Genomic DNA, 27,249 nt, shown 5'->3' on the forward strand with positions numbered 1-27,249 from the left:
TAAGATGGCATGTCACAAAAAAGGTTGGGGAGGAGCAAGGAGAGACACCTATAACCAAACCCTGTGGGCATGTGAGCGTGGGCCCAATCCTTAAAGCATGGGCCCACACTCACCTGCCCCCCCGAGAGGCTCCTAAATGGAGTTTAGGATAGGTGTGATTTCGGTTGACATGAATTATGCCAGCCTACATTGCACCAGCATTCTATAGTTAGGGTTGCTCTGTTAATCTGAGCTGGATTTTTCAGAGCCCCCGTCTTTAACAAATAACCGACAGCATTCAGGATGATTTATTCGAGAGCTCTTACCTTTGTCCCTTTTTAATCTGGAGAGTAAAAGTCAAAACATCTTAGGGACTCTTTGTTCCTTGGCTGTTCCAACTTCTGATTACCCTTGGCTCCAAATTGCCACAGGAGTATGAGCAAGGAGCTGGTTTGTACTCTTCTTTACACTACTCTATATCAACAGAAAGCTGTAAAACCCATCAGTGTTAATTGCACTGCTGTGGTTTACCCGCTGTTGTAAATGAGGTGAGAAGCCAGATCAGGAACTGTAAAGTGCTCAGTGTATAGCACCAGTAGTATTTGAAACCAAGCCAAAAACAGTGTGTTACTTTGACTGACGCTTTGTGTATGGCTATAAAAAAACAACAACACACAAACCCATAATGAAATAAGATACTCTCAAGGATTATCCTGTGAGCTTGGTGCTGGTTCCATTAAATGCTTGCCATGACCAAAATAACAACCCAGATTTCAGTATCTTTTAAGCATTCCTTTGCTCAAATGGAAGACGCCAGGGGTCCGTAGTTCGGTGATAGAGCAATTTTTTTGCAGGCAGGCAAGAAGGTCCATGGCTTCTCCAGGTAGTATGGTCTCATATGTTCCTCTTAACAGAAGACTCTGTCTCAGGGATGGAGAACCTGGTGTTGCAGAACTTCAACACCCATCATTCCTGACCGCTTGGCCATCTTGGCTTGGGTGGCTGGGAGCGGGAGTCCAACAACATCTTGAGGGACATTGATCCCCCATTCCCGCTATTCTATGAAGGGCTGTAAGAGGACAGTTCTCTCTTTGAAAGGTTACCTGGTTTCAAGATGGTTTCAAGATAAAGAACCATAAGAAAGGAGGAGAGCAGTGCCTGACTTTTTAATCTCCCAGTGTGTCTTGGAGCGACTCTGTCTTGGGGCATTATGGGAAATGTAAATGGTGGTGACTGAACCCAGCAGCTTTGTTGTTACCCAGCACTGCCACTTGGGGCACATGAATATACGTGGGGGTCCCATCAGAAGATGGCAGACTGAATCATTCCAGAGTTTACTGACTTGGACGCCTCTAAAGATATCGTCACACCATTTGGTGTGATGGTTGCTGAGGTGGAGGAGCCGGCTTTGGTCTATATTTGGATAACAGCAGACCCCACTAGGTATTCTCTGTAACGTATCCATGCTTATATATCACATTTGCAGAATTCCATATCCCCTCCCAACAGTTTCAGATACCAGGAGATACGTTATTTGCTAAGTTTAAAAACACACACACATTGGAAAGAATCCTAAAATAGACAGGGCCAAAGGAGTGTGACTGATCGGAATCAAAGGGCAAACAAACTAGACACTGACCTGGCATAACCCACAAAAGCACTTCAGGTTTCTCCTCTGTGCCATGAGTCATTCCGTGTCACTCACTCAGAGCTCCTGGAGGAGGAAAAATTCAGCTAATGGTTTCTCTTTCCACAGAATAAAAGCCTTCAATGAGCTTGCTCACAGGATCCTTAATAAGTGGGGGGGAGGGTGCACGAAGGATGGAAAAGTCAACGTCGTTGTGGGGAAAATAGGTGATGTGGTAAGGAAGACCAAAAGGGTTGATGTGCTAGCAATTCTGGAAAAGTCTCCTCCCAGACCAGCAATCCTTTAGGTGAAGATTCCAAGAATCAAACCTGGACCTTCAGACACAGAAGGCACTCCTCAGTTTAGGGCTGGCTAAAAGTTCCCCAAAGAAACCTTTTAGCCTTTTAAAGGAAGGGGCAAAATAAACTCCACTCAAATTTTGAAAACTGGGGGCTGGGGAGATGGGGCGACGCTGACGACAGCTCACTGGCCTCTCCCCCAAACCAGTTTGCTGAGGCACCATTTTGAATTCCCTACAATGTGCCGTGTAGGGTGATTCTGAGGATTTCAAAATGGCCACTGGCAACATGGACTAGTCGGAAGGTGCACTGGTGAGCTTTGGAAACACAAAGACACCTCTTCTCTAGGAACTAGAGCTGGCATGGGGCTGGGGATCCCTTCCATGGGCGGCAGAACTCTGTATCATCTTGTGTTGCTCCTCTTGGGCGCCCGAGCTGCCAAGGAGCATCCTAGGGCTCCTCCAGATTTATTGACCATTCGTCCTGATTTGCTTGCACAAAGCTTATGCAGAAATTAGACCACGTCCAGTCTTTGCATACACACCTCCTGAAAAAGTTTGCTAACCCCTGGTATGGTGCGTACACAGACTTTATGGATCATTCATTCTGATCTGCCTGTGAGCAGAGGCGTAGCAAGGGGGTGCGATGAGAGTGTGCTTCCCTGGGTGCCACCCTGGCAGGGGTGACGCTTTGCGTTTGCCCCCGTGCCCCCCCAAAGCCGAACCCCGCCGCCACCCGGTAAAAAGCCTCGCTTGGCCTCGGCGCGCCTCCGGCTGGCTTGCACACGCTCATTCCCGTGGAAGTGAGGGCTCCCTGGCCTGCCCCTCGCCTCCGCAGCTCCACCCAGGAGGAAGTGAGGAGCAAGCCAGCCCCACCGCGCCGAGCAGGAGAGCGAGCAAGACAGGCAGCGGCCGCAGCCCGCCACACCAAGCGAGGCTTTTTACGGAATGCTGGAGGTTGGTGGGGAGAAGTGTCCCCTCCCCGCCAGCCTCCAGCTCCATTTGGGGGGGGCGGCACCGGCAGCCCGCCCCGTAGCGCGCATGTGCAGCATCGCTACGTAGCAACGCTGCGCATGCACTCTACAGCACGACTCCCCGCCCCTGGGGGTGCCTCATTTTTGCCGCTCCAGGTGCCGGGGCGGCTTCGTTCACCCCTGCCTATGAGGCATACCTGCCAAGTTGCTGTCGGAGAAATAAGGGACCGGGCGGAAGTAGCAGACTGGAAGTAGTGCTGCCGCCATTTTGGAACTGGGCGGAGCATGATCAGAAGTGACTTTTTATGCTGCTTTGCCCAGTTCCAAAATGGCCGCCGCGCCAGAATAAACCAGGAAAAAACAAAAAAAAACCCGTTTTTTCAGCTAGGAACAGCTGGAAAAACGGGGATTTCCCGGGGAATACGGGAGACAGCTATGTTGTGATGAGGTTATATAACAATGAACATTCATCCTGATTTCATCTGATTTGTTTGTGTGGTGGACAGTTACATGTATTGCCATGAGCCCTTTATCCCACACTTTTTAGTGTGCTTACACATCATTTTCCTAACTTCAAAAACAAACAAACACCAACCCATGTTTTTAAAAATAAAAATAAAAGTAGATTTGTTGCACCAGAATGCTTTAATCCGCTTTGATTGCACAAACCAACATTTCCGGTATGCAATTGCAGCCCTAGCACATAATACTGGCAGTCTGGAGATGACCCAAGACAACAGGCTAAGTGCACCCATTGACCAGGCCAACTCAGCTTGGCAACTTAGAAAAGAATTGGCAACAAGGCAAAACCAGAGCAAGCCTGCAAAACCAGTCACTGTTGAATTCAAATGTCAGACAGACCAAATATAAACTCGGATACATAAGTATTTTGCGGAGGTTCTGCTGTAGAAAGGAGACTGATATTGTAGAGCAACAAAGTTTTCAGAAAATTTCACTGGTCAGAAACAACATTGTATCAAAAGAGCATCCTTATGCCTTCAGTGCCATTTTGCTGACTTTGCCAATTTGGTAAGGCAAGTTGTGCTGTTTTCTGTTTTGTTTTTGTTTTAAAGCATCACATAGTTAACATCACTTAGGTCTAGTCGTGTCTCCTGTTTCTGTGTCTCTTTCACAGGAAATGATTGGCTCACTCAGCCCCGCTTTGTGTTAGGCAGGGGTAGTAAAACATTTATTTCACAACCTTTAGATCAGCAGCAGTGTGGTGTGGTGGTTAAGAGCGGTAGACTCCTAATCTGGTGAACCCGGTAATCTGGTGAACCAGGTTCGTGTCTCCGCTCCTCCACATGCAGCTGCTGGGTGACCTTGGGCTAGTCACACTTCTTTGAAGTCTCTCAGCCCCACTCACCTCACAGAGTGTTTGTTGTGGGGGAGGAAGGGAAAGGAGAATGTTAGCCGCTTTGAGACTCCTTCGGGTAGTGATAAAGCAGGATATCAAATCCAAACTCTTCTTCTTCTTCTTGCAGGAATAAAAGAAATGGAGAGTTTTGTTGTTGTCTGAACAAAAACTGCTTTGGTGATTGTTGTTGCACTGCAAAGCCTTGCTGTGAATTCAGCAATAGTTGTGTGAGTAGAGGAGCAAGGTGTTTGGAAGCCAGCTTTTTTAAGCATTGCCCCCTGAGCGTAACTGGTGACAATTGCTGCGATTTTAAAGGTAGCAGCTAGAAAAGGTTTGTCAGAGAACTGAGAGGAAATTCCTTAAAGAGTTAAGTTCTATCCAAATAACTTTATTGTGCTAGCCATTGGCCATGACAAATCTGAATAAAAAATAAATACAAGCAAAAGGGATGCTGCACCACAAATACAGTCGTACCTTGGATCGCAAACACCCTGGCTCCTGAACGATCGAAACCCAGAAGTGAGGTTCCAGTTTTCGAATGTACTTTTGGAACCTGAACATCCAGTGGGGCTTCCAAGGCTTCTGATTGGCTGCAGGAGCTTTCCGCAGCCAATCGGAAGCCACGCTTTGGTTTCTGAACATTTTGGAAGTCGAACAGGGTTCCGGAACGGATTCTGTTCGACGTCCAAGGAACAACTGTAATAGTCTCTCTTTAGATCTTTGTGTTTCTCTTACAGTTCACTGCTATATTGTCCAGTTGGCAACATACGGTATCTAACGCCACATCTGTCAACCATGGCACTTAAGTAGGCTCTCACTGTACATACACCATGCATTTAAAACAAAATTTAAAAAATCCTTCCAGTAGCACCTTAGAGACCAACTAAGTTTGTCATAGGTATGAGCTTTCGTGTGCATGCACACTTCTTCAGATACATTTAAATTACATTTAAATTACATACATTCTTCAGATACATTTAAATTACATAATTGAATCTTGGGAACTATAGTTCACCCTCTCATAAATCTACAAGTTCCAGCACCTTAAAAAAAGAACAACTATAGGCTGCTTCACCCAGACTAGGAATGAGTGAATGTGTCAGTTTCAGTTTCACAATTTTTTCCACTCTTAAGGTCAATTCTCGACACTCCACATTTTTAATTGGGGGAAAAACACCATGGAAATTCTTCATATGTATTCTCATAAACGTTACTTGGCTAGAGAATCGCATTGTAAATGTGAAAGAAGTGCAAATCAATTCTTTGTTCTCATATTGTTTCGGAAATCGTGAATTTTCTTTCAGTGCTAATTGAATCTAATTTCTCTGCTGTCCTTAGCCCTGACCATCCTTCAAACCACTTTGTGCTTTACACATGAAAGAGAGTAAATTACACCTAAACAGGAGATATGGCTTAGTTTCCTTAATTTAGACAAGGAACAGAATCCATCCCTTTTTCTTTTCTTTTGCCACAGAATTGAGGTCACTTTTGTGCAGATTTTTATTTTAAATACGTAGTACGCACAGCCCCGTGAATGTTTTTCTCCTTTTCCCGTCCTCATGACTTTTGCTGACTTCCCTACCCATCTTACAACTCCCCTTTCTCTTTTGGAGCTTTGGTTTAAATTTAAAATTAAATGGGTGATATCCAAAGTAATAAATTAAAGGGCATCTGAGGAGTCTTAAGGACTGAGCTCTGAGCAATAGAGCCATGGAGAAACCATGTAATTTTCAAAGACCTTTATGTGGCGTGTGGGATAGGCTGCTGGCTCTTTAAAATTACTCACTGGAAGAAATTCTGGATGGCTGAGGATTAAATCTGATCATAAAGTGTGGTTTTTACTGTGAAGAATAACATTGTAAAAATGCCACTTTCATAGTCATCAGAATCTGTTCAGTGTGTGTGTGTGTGTGTGTGTGTGTAAAGACATCTGTTAACAGACAGGCCAAAATACTTTTCTACAGTTTCGTTTTCAAACAAAGCTAAAAGGCAATTATTCCTAGCCTAGGCCAGGCAAAAGACAGTTTGCTGCCTGAGGTAGATTGTCCTCCCTCAGGATGACTATGGTCTACCTTAGTCAAAAAGCAACATTTTGACTGTGTTATAAAAATGCAACACCAGATGGCGGTAGAGAGTAAAAGAAAATCCTATGCGATTTTCCATAGCGGGTTTTTCCCCCCTTTTGTTATACAGTGGTACCTCGGTTTATGAACACAATTGGTTCCAGAAGTCTGTTCATAAACTGAGGCGTTCATAAACTGAAGCGAACTTTCCCATTGAAAGTAATGGAAAGTGGATTAATCCGTTCCAGGCGGGTCCGCGGAATACTAATCCTGAAGCGTACTTAACCCGAAGCATGGGTGTAATTGGTTCCAGAAGTCTGTTCAAAAACGGAAGCGTTCATAAACTGAAGCGAACTTTCCCATTGAAAGTAATGGAAAGTGAATTAATCCGTTCCAGATGGGTCCGCGGTGTTCGTAAACCGAAAATTCGTAAACCGAGGTGTTCATAAACCGAGGATCCACTGTAACAGTTTAATTTTTGACTTATTTATAGCCCTCCCCCCAAAAACCCTCATGTTTCCCTTCTTACACAGATCAGTCCTCTGGTTGCAATGTTTGTGACTTTTTAGTTCAGAGAAAAGGCAAGAATTTATATGATACGAAAGAAGTTTATAAAATAATGCATGGAAATAAAACAAAATTATGCGTGGCATGGAGAAATTGGATTGAAAAATGTTTTCCTCCCTCTTTTATAACACTAGAACTTGTCCAACAAAGTTGAAACATTGGAAGATTCGGGACAGATAAAAGAAAGGGCTTGTTCTCACAGTTAAACTGTGGAACTCACTCCCACAGGAGGCAGCGATAGTCACCAACTAGAGTAACTTTAAAAAGAGAATTTGACAGATTCATGGATGATAAGGCTATCAGGGGCTGCTAACCCTCATAGCTATGTTCTGCCTCTATGGTTGGAGGCAGTTATTCTCCCGAATACCAGTTGCTAGAAAATGCTCTTGTGCTCAAGTACGGCTTGCAGATTTCCCCTGGGCTAGCCACTGTGAGAACAGGATGCTGATCCAGCAGGTTCTTCTTATGTTCTTGAAGGACTGTCAGAAGCACAGGCCTCCATTTGAAGGCGTCGCCTATCTGCAGGGCCGGCCCACCTGTGAGGCAAGCTGAAGCAGCTGCCTCAGGCAGTGGAATTCTGTAGGCTGGCACTCCACTCGCATCTGCAGCCACTACTGGGGCCGTGTGGTAGCTTTTTCTTCCGGCGAGATCTTGCAGAACTCTCGTGAGATCTCATGGAGCTCCATAATGTCTCACCAGAAGGAGCCGTGAGATCACTGCCGCCACATGACCCTGGTAGGCAAGGCAGTGGGGGAGCGGCACCTTCCCGTTTTCCCTCAGGCGGCGAAATGGGATGGGCCACTCTGGTTTAAAGGGAAAGAAGCGAGAGCGGGGATTGCGGTGGCTTGAAGTTGTCCACAGTTGGCCATTGTGGTACCCTTCAGAGCAGTGCTCTTTTTCTAGGAAAAGAGGTGCCGGAACTCACCACGAATGCCTCCCTCTGCGTGGCAAGGTCCCGACATCCCCCCCCCAGGTTGAATGAGACACTTCACAACAGTATTTTAGGTTAATGGGCTAAAAAAAGGCCACAACTTTATTGGTTACAGATTGTGAGCGGTATTGGCTTAGGCATTGGACCTAACCGACTATACAGTGGTGCCTCACAAGATGAAATTAATTCGTTCCGCAAGTCGCTTCGCATTGTGATAGTTTCATCTCGCGAAGCGCGGTTTGCCGCGGCAAAAACCGCAAAAAAAACCGTCTTGCGAAGCACGGCCATAGAAAACTTCATCTTGTGAGTCACCAAACACATCGCAAAACACTTTTGTCTTGTGATTTTTTCGTTGCGTGAAGCATTTGTTTTGCAAGGTACCACAGTATGTGACTCCCGCCCGTCTGCACGGAGTCTGGGAAGAGTTAACCACCAGTAGGGGGAGTCCTGCTGATGCACATCAACTAGGAGCTCCCTCGGGGCCACCAATAGGGGTCGTGCCTTAGGCCCTAGCCTCCCCAGGCTTTGGACAGCACCACGCCCCCAGAATCCTTTAACGGAATACACTTCAATGCGCGGGGCAGGCGATGGCACTACCTCCCCTCCTCTCTTCTCCAGCAGTATTCCAATGCCTAACTGCCCAGCTGGAAGCACGAAAAGTGGTGAGACTCCCGCTGTGTCCTGCTTAAATCAAGCAGGCCACACCCTTAGAGCTATTGGCTTGGTTGCCTGGGCAGTGATGCAGCCAGGAATCCCCCCCCAGTTGCGCTGGGCTGACCACACCCCTGCTCACATTAAGGGGTCGTGAGTGCCCACAACTCCACCTCCTCCTAAGGTGGAAGTGGCTTTCTCCTAGAATGGCGCTGGCACCCACCTGAGAGGTGCCTGAATTGAGTACCAGCGTGTTCCGTCCTGAAAAAAAAAGCCCTGCTCCAGAGCATCAAAGAGCTCATCCAAATTGTAAATCAAACCCTTTGTTTGCTCTGTTTGGAAGTGGTTGTGTATCCTTTACTCTTTTTTTTAAAAAAGGAAGAAGCCACTATTCAGAAAGCTCTCATCCAAGGACGTTTGCATGCGCTTTCCGCAAGAAATGGCAAATGGAAATGCCTTGGAGATCCATCAGTTAATTTGTCACCTTGTCGTTTCTACGCTGATGGTAAATTCCCATATGCAGCCTCAAGGCAGTCTGACTGTTTCTCTGAAATGGGGGGCATTCTCTTCCTGCCAGGAAAATATGGTAATTTTTCTTCTCTGCCCACATGCAGTATAGAATTGTTTAAAATTCCCATCTTCTTGTTTGTAGGCAGCGGGAACAGATGTGCAGTTTGGGCCTATGAGACTCCACCAAGATCAACTTCAGGTAAGCCGTGCCAACCAAAAGTCTTGTTTATTTCCCACATATATAAACTGCAAATGCTGCCCAAGGGCACTCATAGCAGGGCACGATGGCAACAAACAGACCAAGGCCAAATGTAAATGCACGGAACACTAAAACTGAAAACAATCCTAACATTGAGCTATTGTGGCCAGGTGGTCAGAGCAGCTAGTGGTTAGAGCACCAGACTAAAACTGAGGAGACCTTGGTTCTAATTTCCCACACACTACCCTTCACCGCTGCAACCTGATTGTTTGCTTGCCTCTCGCTCAAAAATTTGGCATATATATACTTCAATTCCAATTTGTATTTTCTCAATTTCCTGCCCCATTTTCATGGTGTTTTAATTTCTGCCTCTCTGCTGCACATGGCATTCTATTTCTTATACCAACACATCAATACTGCATTCTCTAATTCCTTCTGTTGCTTATAATTCAAATCCTCCTTGCGAATTCTTCAGACTATAATATTTCCTTAAACAGTTCGAAAAGGGCTTCTATTCTTCTACAAAACAGCCTTTGTTAGATTCTCTTATTCTGACTGTTAACTTTGCCAATTCTGCACAATCCATCACCTTATCCATTCTTCTTTGGTGTGAACTTCTTCTTCCTTCCATTTTTTTGTGCATAGGGAATCCTAGCTGTTGTTGTTACACAAACAACAAAAATGTTCTGAATTGTTTCTGGTGAGTGCCGGTCGTGGGCACCTGTCATATTTCAACAGGGATGCTTTTTATTTTGCTTTTTTTGCAAAACAGGGGCAGCCATAGCGAAGCCCCTGCTCCGAGTTACTGCAGAGTGAGCTTCTGAGATCTTTGAAACTTTCAGGAGAAGCTCTCTCAAAGAAAAGGGATAAGGCAGTCTCTCAAGTTACCTGCTCTTAAGCTGTTTATATTCATTCAGAAACTTTGCCAAACATTTGCTGCAGAGCAGTGTTCCCCAGGCTTCCATGTTTCTGCTTGGTGGGAGGGATTTGGTCGGGTACCAAAACGCTCTTCCTCCATCCGATTTGTCCTAAATTTGCTTCACTAAATATAGCTTAAAGTGCAGCATAATTCTGGGTGGGGTTTTCTTTCAGCAAAGAGTTTTCCCCCCAGTTGCCCTCGGAAGCTATAAATGGAAGCCGGGCTTTAAATAAATTCGAAGTCCCTCTCTCTTTCTCTTATAAAATTGTGCATTAAATACAAACAGGGAGATTTAGTGAAAGGCATTCCGCTGAACCTAATCCAAAGGGTAAGCGTCATTGGAATGCCTGGAATTGCTCAGAAGGGTAAACCGAAGTGTTAAAAGGGACCGTGTTTAATTGCAATTGCTAGATGTCGAAGGTTTATAAGGGGGAAAGTGGAGAGCAGGCATAGGTGCAGGAGAAAGTCGATTCAGTTAACATTTAAAGGCCAACCTTCCCCATCTGCACTTTCAGAAAAAGCCCACAAACCAAAACACTGCCATCCTTCGGAATTTGCATTTCTCTGAATTTTGCAGCTCAGTTGGACTATATAAACCATGGGTAGGCAAACTAAGGTCCGGGGGGCGGATCTGGCCCAATCGCCTTCTAAACCCAGCCCGCAGGTGATCTGGGAATCAGTGTGTTTTTACATGAGTAGAATGTTTCCTTTTATTTAAAATGCATCTCTGGGTTATTTGTGGGGCATAGGAATTCGTTCATTCCCCCCCCAAAAAAAATATAGTCCGGCCCTCCCACAAGATCTGAGGGACAGTGGACTGGCCCCCTGCTGAAAAAGTTGACCCCTGATCTGCTTTTATCATCTGAGGCCCTTCTTCGTGTTCCTCCTCCACATGAGGTCTGGAGGGTGGAAACATGAGAACAGGCCTTCTCTGTAGTAGCTCCCCATTTGTGGAATGCTCTTCCCAGGGAGGTTCGCCAAGCCCCTCCATTATATATTTTTAAGTACCAGGAAAAAACCAAGTCCGTGGCTGATTAATATTCTACAGCCTTTGCAATGTGTCTGTGGGAAAGGGTGTGTGTGTCTAAGAGTTTTGCTGTTTTGTTTTTAATTATTTACTTGTTTTTATCCTGTACTATATTTTATTCTGTGAACTGCCCTGAGATCTTATGATGAAGGGCAATATATAAAACAACAACAACAATAAACAACATCATCATCATCAACAACAACAACATGATATATAAAAGGAAAGCCAAGCAAAGGCTAAGACCCAGAAGTCCAAGGTTCAAATCCCCACTGAGCCACGAAGCCTGGGCCAGTCACTGTCTTTTAAGCCCAACCTACCTCACAGGGTTGCTGTGAAGATAAAATGGGGAGGAGAACTATGTCTGCCACCTTGAGCTCCTTGGAGGAAAGATGGCAAAGAAATGTAGCTCACTTTACAATGAAATGCTGGAGTCGTGATTGAGTCAGTTAAGCCTGTGCATCTTTTTCCCTCCAATTGCTTACACTCTCTCATTCCTTCTCTCTCTCTCTCTCTCTGATGTGATATACAATCGTACCTTGGAAGTCAAACAGCTTAGTTCTCGAACGATTTGGCTCCCGAACATCGCAACCCCGGAAGTGACTGTTCCGGATTGCAAACTATTTTTGGAAGCCGAACATCCGACGGTGCTTCCGCAGCTTCCGATTGGCTACAGGAACTTCCTGCAGCCAATCAGAAGCCACACTTTGGGTTACGAACGTTTTGGAGGCCGAACGGACTTACGGAACGGATTCCATTCGACTTCCAAGGTACGACTGTGTATATGAAATGAAAAACGCTTACTCCCCTTCTCTTTTCCTTGAGCCCAGGTACTTCTAGTGTTTGCCAAAGAAGACAACCAGAGTAATGGATTCTGCTGGGCATGTGAGAAAGCTGGATTTCGGTGTAACATTGCCAGGACGCCAGAATCTGCCCTCGAGTGCTTTCTGGAGAAACACCATGAAATCATCATTGTTGATCATAGGCATTCAAGATACTTTGATGCAGAAGCTCTATGCAGGTGAATGCTCTGCCCTAGGCACTTGGTGTGTGTGTGGGGGGGGGAATATAGTGATACATTTCAGCTCCAAGTTTAATAACCTTCGAGACTGGACTACTGCAATGCACTCTATGTGGGGCTTCCCTTGGGCTTGTTCCAGAAGCTGAAACAATACTCCTGACAGGATTGAGACCTTGTCAGCATATAGTAACACCTCTGCGCAGAGATCTGCAATGGTTGCCAATTTGCTACTGGGCTACGTTTGAGGTGTTACTACTAGTATGGTATAGTATAAGGGACTCAGTTGGGGTTGTGGTCTAAACCACTGAGCCTCTTGGGCTTGCCTATTGGAAGGTCGGTGGTTCAAACCCCCATGACAGAGTGAGCTCCCATTGCTCTGTCCCAGCTCCTGCCAACCTAGCAGTTCGAAAGCATACCAGTGCAAATAGATAAATAGGTACTGGTGTGGTTGGAAGGTAAACGGCGTTTCCGTGCGCTCTGGCTTCTGTCAGTGTTCTGTTGTGCCAGAAGCGGTTTAGTCCTGCTGGCCACATGACCCGGAAAGCTGTCTGCGGACAAACGCCAGCTCCCTCGGCCTGAAAGTGAGATGAGTGCCACAACCCCATAGCTGCCTTTGACTGGACTTAACCGTCCAGGGGTCCTTTACCTTTACCTTAATATAGGATAATGTATTTTTATATTATTATTATTTTCTACCTACGCTGTTAGGGTATATTAATGATAAACAGTCTAAAACAGCTGTTGAAATGAATTTAAATTAGCAATCTTCATTTTCAAATATGTGATTATGTTTTGATGATATTTGATCTTTTTATTATGAATTAGCGGCTTTTATGACAGCTGTGCTAACTGGGGCTGGTTGGAGTTGCGATCCAGGTTATCTGGAAGAAACCAAGTTGAGGAAAGCTTTTCCAATCAATAGTTAATATTCAGTTTGGGGGGCTTTTTTATTTAAACATATATTAACGGAAACAAAATAAACACTGTCATGCTTACTTTAAGACGTATTGTGGAATTTATTGTTCTGATTTCCCTCCTTGTTTTTAAAGGTCCATTAGAACAAGAAAGCCGTCCGAAAACACTGTTATCATTGGTGTAGTGAGGAGGTAAATGAGAATTCCCATTATGTTTTTTATGTTCACATGTAATATAACCCGTGAATGCAAAATTTGTTGTTGTAAGCCTATAGTTCTGAAAACCAGCGTGGCCTACAACCCTGATTTCACTTACCTGGGAGTACACCCCATTGAATTCAATAGGACCTACTTTTGGGTGGCTAGGATTGCACCGTAAAGTTATCGACACTTCAAATCACTTTAAATTCAATTGAACTTGGCTGTTGAAGGTTGTCATGACATTCCCAGCTCCAGAAATTAATAAACAAGCACCATCTCTCAATAAATCTTTGACCAGCTCAATCTTCTTTGCAGCTTTTATAATATATTGATTTTGTCAAAAAGCTATATGGGGGACTCCCCACTTATGCGGGGGCTATTTTCAGGGGCCCCCCACATGTAAGTGAAATGTGCATGAGTGGGTACCCATATACAAGTGGGGAGTCCTCATGCTTCACGAGGAGACCCTTCCCTGCCTGGATTCCAGAATTTCATTTACCATTGCATGATGTCTGGTGTCTGTGGGGATTTCTAATATCCGACTGTTACTAGCCTTGCTGCTATGAATAATGTCATTGTAAGTTCTACATCTGCTTCATTCCCAACTCCGTTGAGCATCCATGTGCGCCTCTCTCTCTATTCACTTCCTCTACACTGTACAGGACGCGGGTGGCGCTGTGGGTTAAACCACAGAGCCTAGGGCTTGCCGATCAGAAGGTCGGTGGTTTGAATCCCCGCGACGAGGTGAGCTCCCGTTGCTCGGTCCCAGCTCCTGCCAACCTAGCAGTTTGAAAGCACGTCAAAGTGCAAGTAGATAAATAGGTACCGCTCTGGCGGGAAGGTAAACAGCGTTTCCGTGTGCTGCTCTGGTTCGCCAGAAGCGGCTTAGTCATGACCCAGAAGCTGTACGCCGGCTCCCTCGGCCAGTAAAGCGAGATGAGCTCCGCAACCCCAGAGTCATCCGCGACTGGACCTAATGGTCAGGGGTCCCTTTACCTTTACGCGGCAAATAATCTTTAGCACCTCTTATCACGTTCCCACCTTAACTTGTGATGTTAGTTGGCTGTGCAGCTACTGAACATGGACTTGGGGGCAGGTTGTATTTCTGTGGCAACTGATGCCCCCCTCCAAAAAAATAGGGGCCCATTCTGCAATGTGTAAAACCACACATAATGGCACCAGATCCACCTCTTTAACTGGGGAGGGGGGGGTTGAACACGGTACCTGAGACGAAAGTCCCTCTCACTTTCCGTCTTATAACTCTGACCTCTCAATTATTAAAAGCACTAGCAGGGATTTCTGAGGTAAATAAAACCTCCCACTTATCCCTCTAGCCTTTCTTTAAACCCTCTAGCACTTGTGGGTTTTCAAAAATAAAAGAGAGTCATCTACCAGCCTAAACGTGACCAGGTACCTATATAGACTTGGGGCTATAAATAAGACTGTTCCTATGTGCGCTCAGATAAGGGTTTCCCTTCACTAGAACCTCCCTTACTGTAAAGCTAGCCTCCTTCCTGAGGTAACTTTATTATCACTCAGAACCTGTCTCCTCCTTTAGCCCCCCCCCTTTCTTGGTGCACTCTCAGCCACAAACTAACCTTTCTCCTCTAAAAGGCAGTTTTGACAGTTTAAAAGAGTTCCCCACCACCTGGGTTCCTGGGTACCTTAGCTGGAAAATAAAATAGACGATTACTAATGTGACACTTTAAAGATGGTTATTTATTGGCTTGAATCTTAATGGTTGCTTTCTGGTAACATTGGTACAAACTTAATTTCACAGATAACGTTCTTGGTAATCAAATAACAGAATACCTATCCACTACTTCATCTACTCTAAATTCTACCTTCTCCACAACCACCCAAGCTCCCACACAAAAAAACCCCAACCGCCAACTGACATAACTGTTCCCCTTAACATTAAACCCCATGCAGGCCACACCTCCCATGGAATGTTGCTGCCAGTTAACCAGGAGTCTGGGTTAACCCTTCGATAGGTCGGTTGCGAAACAAAAACATAACATAACCGTTTCAAATTCGCCACAGTACCCCAAAATCTAGAAAGTTGGGGGTGGGCTTTTGAATAAGGGCCTTCAGCTCTCCCTTGGTTCCTCCACCACTAGGATTATGGTCCCACAGGGAGGCAAGACTGTTTTGGCCAAGGGCGCCCTCTAGGCTTCAACATTGGCTCGAGTAATGCTAGTGACCTCGTCCCACAAGCCAGTGAACAAATGAATGGAAGCAGTACTGGGAATCTTGAGCAGGGAGAGCACCGTGGCACCATGTCTTACTTGTCTTACTTGTAGCTTTCCTATAGGCATCTGGTTGGCCATAGTGAGAAGGAACATCTACAGTTGGTAACAATGGCAGTGAGATGAGATAGATTCCTTGCGAGGGAGGTCAGTTGAGGATGCCTTAGTCTACCGACCCCCGACCCACCTAATAAGCCTGGAACCGTCACTGGCGCAAACCATTTTCACAAATATTATATCTTCTTTTAAATCACCCCAATTTAAATAAATAAACAAGAACGCACGGTATTCAACACTTCTTAAGGAAAAAAGTAATAGGCAACTTTAATTAGGGCTGTTTCCTGGTGGAAAGAGGAGTGGAAATTGCCAGTGTCACATGTGCATCCCATGTCCGGAACGGAAATCAATCCAGAGAATACAATCAGTATTTGCTGCTGTCTTTGCTTTCCACCCGCAAACGATACTTAATCAATTACATCCACCCGCCCCAAAGTTTGCATTGTATTTCTTTTGCACTGGAATTAATGCAGTCGACTAATGTAATGACAACATAATTTATGCGGTTAATTACATAAAGAACAACAGTTACATAGTTTCACCACAGAGGACAGCAAGATGAATAATGTAACTTTGGGCGGAAGACACACTGCAGCAGAAGAGAAACAATGTTGCATGCAAAGAATATAGGATGGAACCAGGAAAGATTCCTACTTACATCCCTAGCTGGAACTAAAACATACAAACTAGGGATGGGGAACTTAAGGCCATTCAGATGTTGGTGGATTACAAGTCCCATCATCCTTGATCATTGGCCATGCTGACTGGGGTTGATGGGAGTTTGAGTCCAGCAACATCTGGTTCCTCAGCCCTGGTTCAGACCTTTCCATATGGAATGGAGGAAGTTTTTAAGTACAGTAGATGGAGGCTGATTTCGCCAGGGCATTTGCTCTGTATGTCCTTCACTGGTGTTGCATCACACTTACTGTTTGTAGCATGTGCTTTTTTACAGCTATCCTATATAATAAAGTCCCTGTGTCTCTGCGTCCAGTCCCTGTGTCCCTGTGTCCACGCTAATGCGCATGTGCCCCACGGACACGGGCTGGACGTACACACACACGCGTTTCTCCCCCCCTCAACCCTCTGCCTCCCGTTCCCCTGCAGCGGCGGACCAAGATGGCGGCATTGGGTTCTGAGGCCGCGGCGGCGGGAGCCTGATCCGGCTCCCGGCTCCACCGCGGGCTGCGGCCCCGGAGCCCGATGCCGCCATCTTGGTCCGCCGCCTCCGCCTCCTGACAACCCTACCTGGCCTGTGGGAAGAGCGGCGGGGCCGCGGCCTTCCCTCCCTCTCTGCGCTCTGCCGCAGGACACGATGGGAGAGCGCTTTGTTTAATTGAGTTCCCGGCGCGCCCTGCGGCCGAGCGCAGAAAGGGAGGGAAGGCCGCGGCCCTGTCGCACCTCTAGCGCCCGTTTTCTTAACGGGCTGAATGAGACTAGTAGTTGTAATAATGTTCTTTCAGACTTGCAGGAGGGAGCTATAACTGAGAAGCAGGATGTGCATTTTTAGATATATACATAGATTTAAAAAACATGAAGTTCTCATGGAATCCAGCAGGATGCATGCCTATGTGACCTTTGCTGGATTACGGCCATGACAGACATCTCATGCACCTTATTTACAAAGTGTCCTTTGACAGCAGACTGCAGATGCTAACATTTTTAGCTGGGAGAAAAATCAATGTCTGACATCTGTCCATTCTTCCTCTCCTTTTAAGGCATGCAGATCGTGAAGAATCCTCAATATTACCCTTCATTTCTGCTGGCTTCACGAGGGTAAGTATAGTGTTTGAAGTTGATATTTGTAGCCCATCTATATTTAGTTCACCTGTGTATAACACTCCCCCTAATTTTGGGGACTCAAATTTAAGAAAATGGGGGAAGAGGGCCCAGAGTTGTTGAGCTTTTGGGGGGGGAGGGTTGCCCAAGCTTGTTGAGCTTTTTTATGGGGGGAATCATAAAATCACCAGACTGACAAACACTGACTATTGCTCGTGTCGCAGAAGCAGCAGCCATTCCAAAGCAACAATTGCCGCAGCGACCAATCACCCACCCAATCAACAGCCACCAGCAACAACAAAATCGCCGCTGACAAGCTCCTGCTCAAACCTGCAACCAATCACCCGCCTCCCATGTATAAGACACCCCCGCCTTTTAAAACATTATTTTACAGTAAAAACAACAACAACACCTCGTCTTATACACGGAAAAGTATGGTGTACACACACACACACACACACACACACTTATTGACGGCACTTTTATACTGCTATATCATTAGTCTTTCCAAGTGGTGTACATAAAAACAAACAATGCAGAGAGTAAAACAGTAAAAGCCACCCTTGATGCCCGCTGGAATAAGAAAGTCCTTGCCATGCCTGGATAGCTCAGTTGGTTAGAGCAGGGGTCAGCAAACATTTTCAGCAGGGGGCCGGTCCACTGTCCCTCAGACCTTGTGGGGGGCCGGACTATATTTTTTGGGGGGTGAATGAATTCCTATGCCCCACAAATAACCCAGAGATGCATTTTAAATAAAAGGACACATTCTACTCATGTAAAAACACACTGATTCCCGGACCGTCCACGGGCCAGATTTAGAAGGCGATTGGGCCAGATCCGGCCCTGGCCCCCAGGCCTTAATTTGCTTACCCATGGGTTAGAGCGTGGTGCTGATAATGCCAAGGTTGCAGGCTTGATCCCTGTATGGGACAGTTGCATATTTCTGCATTGCTGGGGGTTAGAACAAGAGTTTAGATTTGATATCCCGCTTTATCACTACCCTGAGGAGTCTCAAAGCGGCTAACAATCTCCTTTCCCTTCCTCCCCCACAACAAAAACTCTGTGAGGTGGGTGAGGCTGAGAGACTTCAGCGAAGTGTGACTAGCCCAAGGTCACCCAGTAGCTGCATGTGAAGGAGCAGGGAAGCGAACACGGTTCACCAGATTACGAGTCTATAGCTCTTAACCACTACAAAACACTAGCTCTCATGATCTCTCACTAGCTCTCTCACTTCTATGATTCTAGGAATCTGAAGTTCAACAAGGAGGGTGCCGGTCTAATTGCAGTTGGGAGGGGGTTCCACGGGCTTGGACCCACAATGAGTGCATGACTTCTAGCAGTGATAAGCTGCGCACCTGAGCCATGGGGAACTACCAGCAGAAACACACACACACACACACACACACACACACACACACACACACACACAAACAAAGTTATCTGTGACTGAGCAGGATATAAGGGATAAGATATAAGACATCCTGGGCCAAATTTTTTAGGGCTCTGAAACTTGAACGTGGCCTAGTTACGTTTAACAACCAGTGTAAGCATTTAAGCACCAGAATTGTGTGCTGGCAGTAGTCTGTCCCCATCATCAGTCTAGCTGCAACGTTTTGCTCTAGCTGGAGTTTCCAAGCCAGGCACAAAGGTAGCCCCACATAGAGTGTGTTGCATAGAGCAAATGAATGGTGACAACGTTTTGCATGCCATCCTATATGCCAAGTAAATAACAAGTAGGGCACGTGGCAAAATGTTGCAGTGTATCTCCCTCCCCATGAAGGCAGTTCTTCCTCTCAGAGCTCCAGCCAGGGTTCATAAAAATAGCATACAAAAATGCAATATATTGGAGGGGGTTGCTTTGCAAAAGCGGGTCTGTTAGTCAGAGCTGCAGAGAAATCTGCACTAAAATGCTTCTGGATTTTATTTAGGATCCTTCTCCCTCCCCCCTCCCCCCCAAAAAGCACAATTTTTTGCAGAAATGTGGAGAACTGAATTTAAGACTGGAAAAATGAGAAATTTTGGGAACCAAAATTGGCAGGTTTCTCTATCCCCTAGCTGCTATATAGGCCCATTGAACCTAAGTGGAAGTCTCATTGGGATCAATGGGACTTACTTCTGAGTAGACATGCTTGCTTTGTTAGGTAATTGCTGCCAGAATTGACTGATGCACCACTGAATATGTGCATGAGCATGACAAGTGTGCACATGCGCCCAGTGACATTCCATCCCATATCCAGTAAGTGTTGTAGATCCTGCACATAGTTGAGCAGACATCTGGGCAGGTGTGGGGTGCAGAATGTCTTTCCTCTTAGGAAATAATTTGCTACCTAAATCCTATCTCTATTTAGAGATAAATAATCAATGCAGACATTGCACTTTTTTCTTTTTAAACAGAGATACGTAGAAAATCCCAACATCATGGCCTGTTACAACGAACTCATTCAGTTGGAATTTGGAGAAGTGCGGGCACAATTCAAACTAAGGTAATTTTACCTAAGCTAAACATCATTAGCATGCAGTGGTGTAGCATACTGTGTCATTCCAGATGTTGCCAGACTCCTAGGTCCCATCCTTCTTGGCATGAGAACTGGAGCAAGACAGTTGGAACATACTACACTGATCCTAGTCTGACTGCACTGCCTACCGATTAGTTTCTGAGCCCAATTCAAAGTGCTGGTTTTGACCCATGAAGCCTAAAATGGCTCAGGACTGCAATACCTCAAGGACCGCCTCTTTCCATATGAATCTACCCAGATCCTGAGATCATCTTCTTAAACCCTCCTTGGTGTGCCTCCTCTACTTGAGGTCCAGAGGGTGGCAACACAAGAACAGGCCTTCTCTGCAGTGGCTCCCCGTCTGTGGAATGCTCTCCCCAGGGAAGTTCGTCTGGCGCCTTTACTATACACCTTTAGGCGCTAGGCAAAAACTTATTTCCTTTTAAGCCAAGCCTTTCGATTATTTGACTGACATCCTATGCCCTTTTAAAATGGGGTGGGGGCATTATTGGGTTGTTGTTTTTATTTTGATCATATATTCTGTGGTTTTATATTTTGATTTTGTTCTGTGACCTGCTCTGAGACCTCTGGGTATAAGGCGGTATATAAATTCAATAATTAAAACGAAAATAAAAATCCCCTTGTGTGTGGAAACTAGCCTGTTGGTAAGAAGAGATCATTTCCCTAAGAAAGAAGAGCCTTCTGGCTCAAGCCAATGGCCCACGTGGTCTAGCATCCGTGCCCTCTGGTTTCCGTCACAGTGTCCCGTTGCGCCAGAAGCGGATTAGTCATGCTGGCCACATGACCCAGTAAGCTGTCTGTGGACAAACGCCGGCTTCCTCAGCCTGAAAGCAAGATGAGTGCCACACCCCCATGGTCGCCTTTGACTAGACTTAACCGTCCAGGGGTCCTTTACCTTTACCTTTACCTAGCATCCTGTATTCAGGATGTCCAAGCAGATGTCTATGGGAAGCCCACAAGCAGGCCAGGAGCGTAAGAACAGTCTCCCCACGTGTGATTCCCAGCGACTGGCATTCAGGGGTTCACTTCCTCCAACAGAGGAGGTGGACTGTAGGCATCATAGAATCAGAGAATCGTAGAGTTGGAAGAGACCACAAGGGCCATCCAGTCCAACCCCCTGCCAAGCAGGAAACACCATCAAAGCATTCTTGATGGCGGGGTCTTGTGAGAGTTGTATTTGAGTAGCACAGGAGGGCTGTGGATTCCCATCTGCTGTTGCTGAGAGCTCTCCTCTGGAGACTTCTAGAGTGGGAGAAGTGGTGGTAGTCCACAGGGTGTTTGTGAAGTATATCGGGAGCAGCCACAGCAGATACTCTCCTGCCATTATTGGAATCTTGAGGTCCATTCGGAAGGCAAGCGGGATGGGTCGGAAATGATGTTGGGGAGAAGGCAGTGGGAGGCTAAAATTAAGAAGTTCCATCTTGATTCAGTTAGGAATCGTACAGCAGCTGGCACAGCATGTTACGGTTGTTACAGCAGGAGGAAAAGATCACGATGTGGTCTGCCGAGACCCTCAGCATTTTCCAAGTTTTCAGTTTGGGAACAACTGGTGGAGGTGAAATAAATGAATAAATGTTCACACCAGGCTTTTACCCTCTCTCTGTTTCCTTCTCCTTTTTCCAGTTATCTCCCAGATGTCACATTTTAAAGTATAAGCCCCTGGGGACAAGGACCTGCTCTCTGGTAGTTTGAAATGCACTGAGTTTACTGACGACACACACACTCTTTCTGTATAAATAAGTTAGCCTCTATATAGGCCAACTTTCTCTTTTTGCTGAGCTTGGCAAAAAGCCAAGCGGCCTGTCTAACTTCCTACTCCTGTTCTTCAAAGCAGAATCATCTCTCTTGAATGTATTGCTCCGAGGTAGTGGTGGGGTTTTTTGTTTGTTTGTTTGGTCATTTATAGCTCTCAAAATTGCAAGCCGTGAAATTTGAATCTAATGAGTCCAATCCTTTCTTTCCTTTGCAGGGCTTGTAATTCAATCTTTACAGCGTTAGAGAAAAGTCAGGAAGCCATTGAGATTACAAGTGAAGACCATGTAATACAGGTTTGTTCTGGGGACTTTTACGAGGGTCAAATGCTGTTCCAAGGCCTTGCATGACTCTGTTCTGGTTCACAGTGTTATAGCCATGTTATTGCACAGGCAGATTATGTATTGTAAATACGGCAAACTCACCACTTATGCGGGGGTTACATTTCGGAGATTGAGCCTAAAGCCAAATTGGCGTATAGTCGAAACCCATTGGGTTCAGTGGTGGATGGGATTGTCAATGCCATTTCCCCCTGCCCCCTTTCCACCTCTTTTTAATCTGTTAAAAAACTGAATGGGCACAAGTTAAATGCGTGTAAGTTGCAGAGCAACTGAAAAGCAGTTGGTATCCAGTTCTGATCAGACCCATTTAAGTTAATGGACCTGCCTTAGGTTTTTAAATTGTTCCCTTGAAGCCGTACCTGTACCCACCCTGTAGACACAACATTGCATATGACACCTGATGCATTAGGCTGGGTTGGCATGGCTCCCCTTGTATAGAGAAAGTGCTGCTTTAAAAATGCACAGCAAGATTTAAAACCTGCAGCCCGACGACCATGCCTTTCCTTTTGGTTTGACTGGAGTGCTTTATTTAAATTGCAGTACGTAAATCCTGCGTTTGAAACCGTGATGGGCTATCAGAAGGGCGAATTAATAGGAAAGGAACTAACAGAAGTGCCTCCAAATGAAAAAAAAGCTGATTTCCTTGACACTATTAATTCTTGCATCAAGATAGAAAAGGTAAGCGCATGCCTTGGTTTGGCACCCGGGCGGTGAATCTGACTGGGTGGTGGTTTAGGACTGGGCTGCTCAGTCACGGAGCTAACTCTGAGGCCTTTGGGAAGTCACGATCTCTCAGCCCCATCTATTTGGCAAGGCTGCTGTGAACATAAAATGCAACAGCCCCACGGAAACTGATCTGCATCGCATGCAAATGCAATAAATAAATAGGATGAGCATACATGTCTGTTGTTGAAGTAGTAGTAGTAATAATAATAATACTTTATTATTTATACCCCGCCCATCAGGCTGGGTTTCCCCAGCCACTCTGGGCGGCTCCCAACAGAATATTAAAAACACGATAAAACATCAAACATTAAAAACTTCCCTAAACAGGCTGCTTTCAGATATTTTTTAAAAGTAGGGTAGTTGCTTATTTCCTTGACATCTGATGGGAGGGCGTTCCACAGGGCAGGTGCCACTGCCGAGAAGGCCCTCTGCCTGGTTCCCTGTAACCTCACTTCTTGCAGTGAGGGAACCGCCAGAAGGCCCGCGGTGCTGGACCTCAGTGTCCGGGCTGGATGATGGGGGTGGAGATGCTCCTTCAGGTACACTGAAGTGGTATACTATTGCTGTAAAGCCCTAAGAAGCTACCTGGGGCCAGACAATTCAACAAGTTCAGCCAAGTGCAAACAATTGCGCCGACCTCTCCTGCGCCTTCCAACATACGAACAGAGCATTCATGCCAGAATCCTCTGAAACGATAGGTATGTGGCGCATTCCCTTAGAGACAGCCTTTCCCCTCCTAGGGCAGCAAACAAGGTTTAAGTAGCCACAGAGGAGGGTAAGATTAAGTCGCTATAGTGTGGGCACGAAAGGCTGGCAAATGGGTTGCTGCTTCAAAGACGTGCGTACATCACAGCTTACATGCTGCCCTGTGTGAGTCAGGTGAGATGAACGGGCGGCGGTGGGTGCCACGTTAAGAAGTCCCAAGCTGCTGACGCTCCATTCGATGAAGATGCTGCAATGAATCAGAGGCCCTACGGACATTAATGCATGCAGGAGCGGAAGCAAGGGAGAAATGACTCACGGGTGGGCCTGCATCAAAGCCTGCACCTGGAAAGGAAACGCTGTGGTTGCCGTTTGCATCTGGCCGTGAATGTGTGCCACAGCGTTCCCAGGAGTACTTTCAAATATGTCAAGTGCGGGGGGGGCGGGGGAGCTAAAATGGCAGGTGTTTTTTGCACCAACTGAAATTGCATTAGATTACAACTTGTTTTGTTTGTTTACATTAATACACCGCCTCCAGAAACAAGAGCATTTATCTTTTCAGGTTAAAATAACTAATTTTACAACACGGAAAAAATGCAGCATGATCTTAAAGCAACTTCATTTGTTTGTTTGTTTAGCTTACGTTAGGCCCCACCTGCATTATACCTTTAAAGCAGGTGGCGCTGTGGTTAAACCACTGAGCCTAGGGCTTGCTGATCAGAAGGTTCAACAACCAAGGCGTGGCTTCTGATTATTTGCAAGAGCTTCCTGCACTCAAGCGGAAGCTGCGTCGGACGTTTGGCTTCCAAAAAACATCAGAAAACCGGAGCTTTTACTTCTGGGTTTTTGGCGTTCAGGTGCCGAAATGTTCCAAAATGGAGCCATTCGGGAACTGAGGTTTGACTGCATTTTTAAATTTATCCTGAAGGTCAATAATGAGGGAGGCAGGCAGGCAGGCATCACAGTTCCACAACTGCCACTGAAAAGGCCCTGTCACAGGTAAACACCAAGCAGAAAGAGAGAAATAAAACTCCAACCAAGCAGGGGAAGCAGAGAATAAAACTCATGAAAGCTAAAGCAGGCCTAAAAGCTGAGTTTAAAAGGCCCGGGCAAAGGACGAGGGAGCATTGGCCTGGTGCAAAAGAACATTCACACCTGTGGCCCTCCATTTATTTGTTGGGACTACAGCATCCATACGCCCTGACCATTGGCTGTGCTGGCAGGGGCCAATGCGAGTAGGAGTCAAATAAAATCTGGAGGGCTGGAGGTTTCCTACCGCTGATGCGCAGCCTGACTGGTATAAATGTGCATGTCAGGCCTTGTGCTTGTAGCGATAGTGCGCCAGTAATAAAGGCTTGAGTGGTTGTGCTTATATGGACATAAAGGGGCCAGAACCCTCAAAAGAGGTCTATGAATGCTTAGTAGGTTTGTGGCACTCATGATAAATGCTTTTTCTGATGCGGCGGGTTGCCCATGGAATCCTTCCACAGGCAGCTGCTTTGCCTGTGCCTCCTGTCACGAAGCTCGGATGCGATTATCTGGGGTGAAATTGGCAAATCCGCGTGCGAAATCGGTCAGCATGGCTGTTTGACATGCTCAGATCAGGTCATGGTAGCAAGCTCTCCTTGGTCATAAAATGACGGGTTCAGCCCTTCTTTAAATATATGCGGACCTTTTTTCCGTGGGATGGCGGGCCACGATTCAAACTTAGGGCCAAATTACGCATGCCGCTTGGTGTTTTAGTGGTCTTCCTTTACTTTTCTTTTTAAAGAAAGGAATAGCTAGGACAGGCAGGGAGACAACCCTAACCTTTTCCTCACTCCCCTCCCCCGCCCCCTGTCATGCTGTGAGGCTCAGACTGGGTCTAGGATAAGGTTACCAGACGTTCCCGTTTCCCGGGGACAGTGCCCGGATTTACAAATCGGTCCCCTGACAAAATCCATCCATTCCGACTGAAGTTGAATAGTGTCCCCGCATCTGGTAACCTTAGTCTAGGACAAAGGAAGTCTTTGTGTGAGGTGAGGCAATAAACAGGGGCCGGTCCACTGTCCCTCGGACCTTGTGGGGAGCCGGGCTATTTTGGGGGGGGGGGATGAACGAACTCCTATGCCCCAGAAATAACCCAGAGATGCATTTTAAATAAAGGGACACATTTTACTCATGTAAAAACATGCTGATTCCCGGACCGTCCGCATGCTGGATTTAGAAGGTGACTGGGACGAATCCGGCCCCTGGGCCTTAGTTTGCCTACCCATGCAATAAGAGATTCAGGCTGGCTTCAATGCAAGTTTGCGGCAGATTCAAGGTACAGCAGAGCTCAGACTGGGTTCGGGGCTCAAGATATGTTAGAAGAGCAACACATAACTCGATGACGTTGCTTCAGCAAGGAAAAGAGACTGAGCCCAAAACACAAGAAGTCACATCAGCTGAATTACTAGTGCTGGAGAGCCACCGGACTTGCAGGGTGGGCCTTCTGCAATGGAGTCCTCTGAGTCTGAGAATGGCAGTGCCACATCCTCAGGCTGGAAGCCTCTGCGGGCTTGTCCGATATCAGCACTTCTAGATCTAGGGAAGTAATAGTACAACTGTATTCTGCTCTGGTCAGACCTCACCTGGAGTACTGTGTCCAGTTCTGGGCACCACAGTTCAAGAAGGATACTGACAAGCTGGAATGTGTCCAGAGGAGGGCAACCAAAATGGTCAAACGCCTGGAAACGATGCCTTATGAGGAACGGCTTAGGGAGCTGGGTATGTTTAGCCTGGAGAAGAGAAGGTTAAGGGGTGATATGAAAGCCATGTTCAAATATATGAAAGGATGTCATATGGAGGAGGGAGAAAGATTGTTTTCTGCTGCTCCAGAGAAGCAGACATGGAGCCATGGATTCAAACTTCAAGAAAGAAGATTCCACCTAAACATTAGGAAGAACTTCCTGACAGTAAGAGCTGTTCGGCAGTGGAATTTGCTTCCAAGGAGTGTGGTGGAGTCTCCTTCTCTGGAGGTCTTTAAGCAGAGGCTTGACAGGCATATGTCAAGAATGCTTTGATGGTGTTTCCTGCTTGGCAGGGGTTGGACTGGATGGCCCTTGTGGTCTCTTCCAACTCTATGATTCTATGATTCTAAGGCAAGAAGAGCCTTCCTTCCCCTCTTGCTTCAGAGCCCTTGAGCTCCTGACAAACTGGAACGGAAATGTAGAGAACTGAACTTCAGAATGGAAAACGGAGAGGAACTGAAATTTACAGATTATCCCATCCCATAAGAGCAGCTCACTGTGGAGCTAGTTACTTGTTAGTTTGCTTGACACCCATCTGACTGGGTTGCCTCAGCCACTCTGGGTAAAGGAACCCCTGACCATTAGGTCCAGTCGTGACCGACTCTGGGGTTGTGCCGCTCATCTCGCGTTATTGGCCAAGGGAGCCGGCGTACAGTTTCCGGTGGCCAGGATGACAAAGTCGCTTCTGGTGAACCAGAGCAGCACACGGAAATGCCGTTCACCTTCCCACTGTAGCAGTACCTATTTATCTACTTTGACGTGCTTTTGAACTGCTAGGTTGGCAGGAGCTGGGACTGAGCAATGGGAGCTCACCCCGTTGCAGGGATTCAAACCGCTGACCTTCTGATCGGCAAGCCCTAGGCTTTGTGGTTTAAACCACAGCGCCACCTGCTAGCTCCCAGCAAAAAAATAAGTAAAGGCACAACATCAAACCCTAACAACTTCCCTGAACAGAGCTGCCTTCAGATGTCTTTTAAAAATCACATAGCTGTTTATCTGTTTGACATCTGCTAGGAGGGTGTTCCACAGGGTGGGTGCCACTACCGAGAAGGCCCCCTGCCCCTGTAACCTCACTTCTTGCAGTGAGGGAACCACCAGAAGGCCCTCGGAGCTGGACCTCA

The 27,249-nt window shown here is 46.3% G+C and overlaps 1 protein-coding gene across 3 annotated transcripts in view; it reads left to right on the forward strand.

The window, feature by feature from the left end:
- Positions 1–27,249, forward strand: part of PDE8A (phosphodiesterase 8A) — a 163,922-nt gene that overhangs the window by 110,648 nt on the left and 26,025 nt on the right. For all 3 annotated transcript variants that reach the window (XR_015946898.1, XM_035132259.3, XM_035132258.3), the window contains exons 2-8: positions 9,100–9,156; positions 11,933–12,123; positions 13,173–13,229; positions 17,260–17,317; positions 19,715–19,803; positions 21,806–21,884; positions 22,470–22,607. Coding sequence is in view for 2 of the 3 variants with exons in the window: in XM_035132259.3 (XP_034988150.3) it covers positions 9,100–9,156; positions 11,933–12,123; positions 13,173–13,229; positions 17,260–17,317; positions 19,715–19,803; positions 21,806–21,884; positions 22,470–22,607 (669 nt within the window). In the remaining variant the exon portion in view is untranslated. The remainder of the gene's footprint in view (positions 1–9,099; positions 9,157–11,932; positions 12,124–13,172; positions 13,230–17,259; positions 17,318–19,714; positions 19,804–21,805; positions 21,885–22,469; positions 22,608–27,249) is intronic.

This window comes from Zootoca vivipara, chromosome 13 (genome assembly GCF_965207765.1).
Source record: "Zootoca vivipara chromosome 13, rZooViv2.hap1.1, whole genome shotgun sequence".
Lineage (NCBI taxonomy): Eukaryota > Metazoa > Chordata > Lepidosauria > Squamata > Lacertidae > Zootoca > Zootoca vivipara.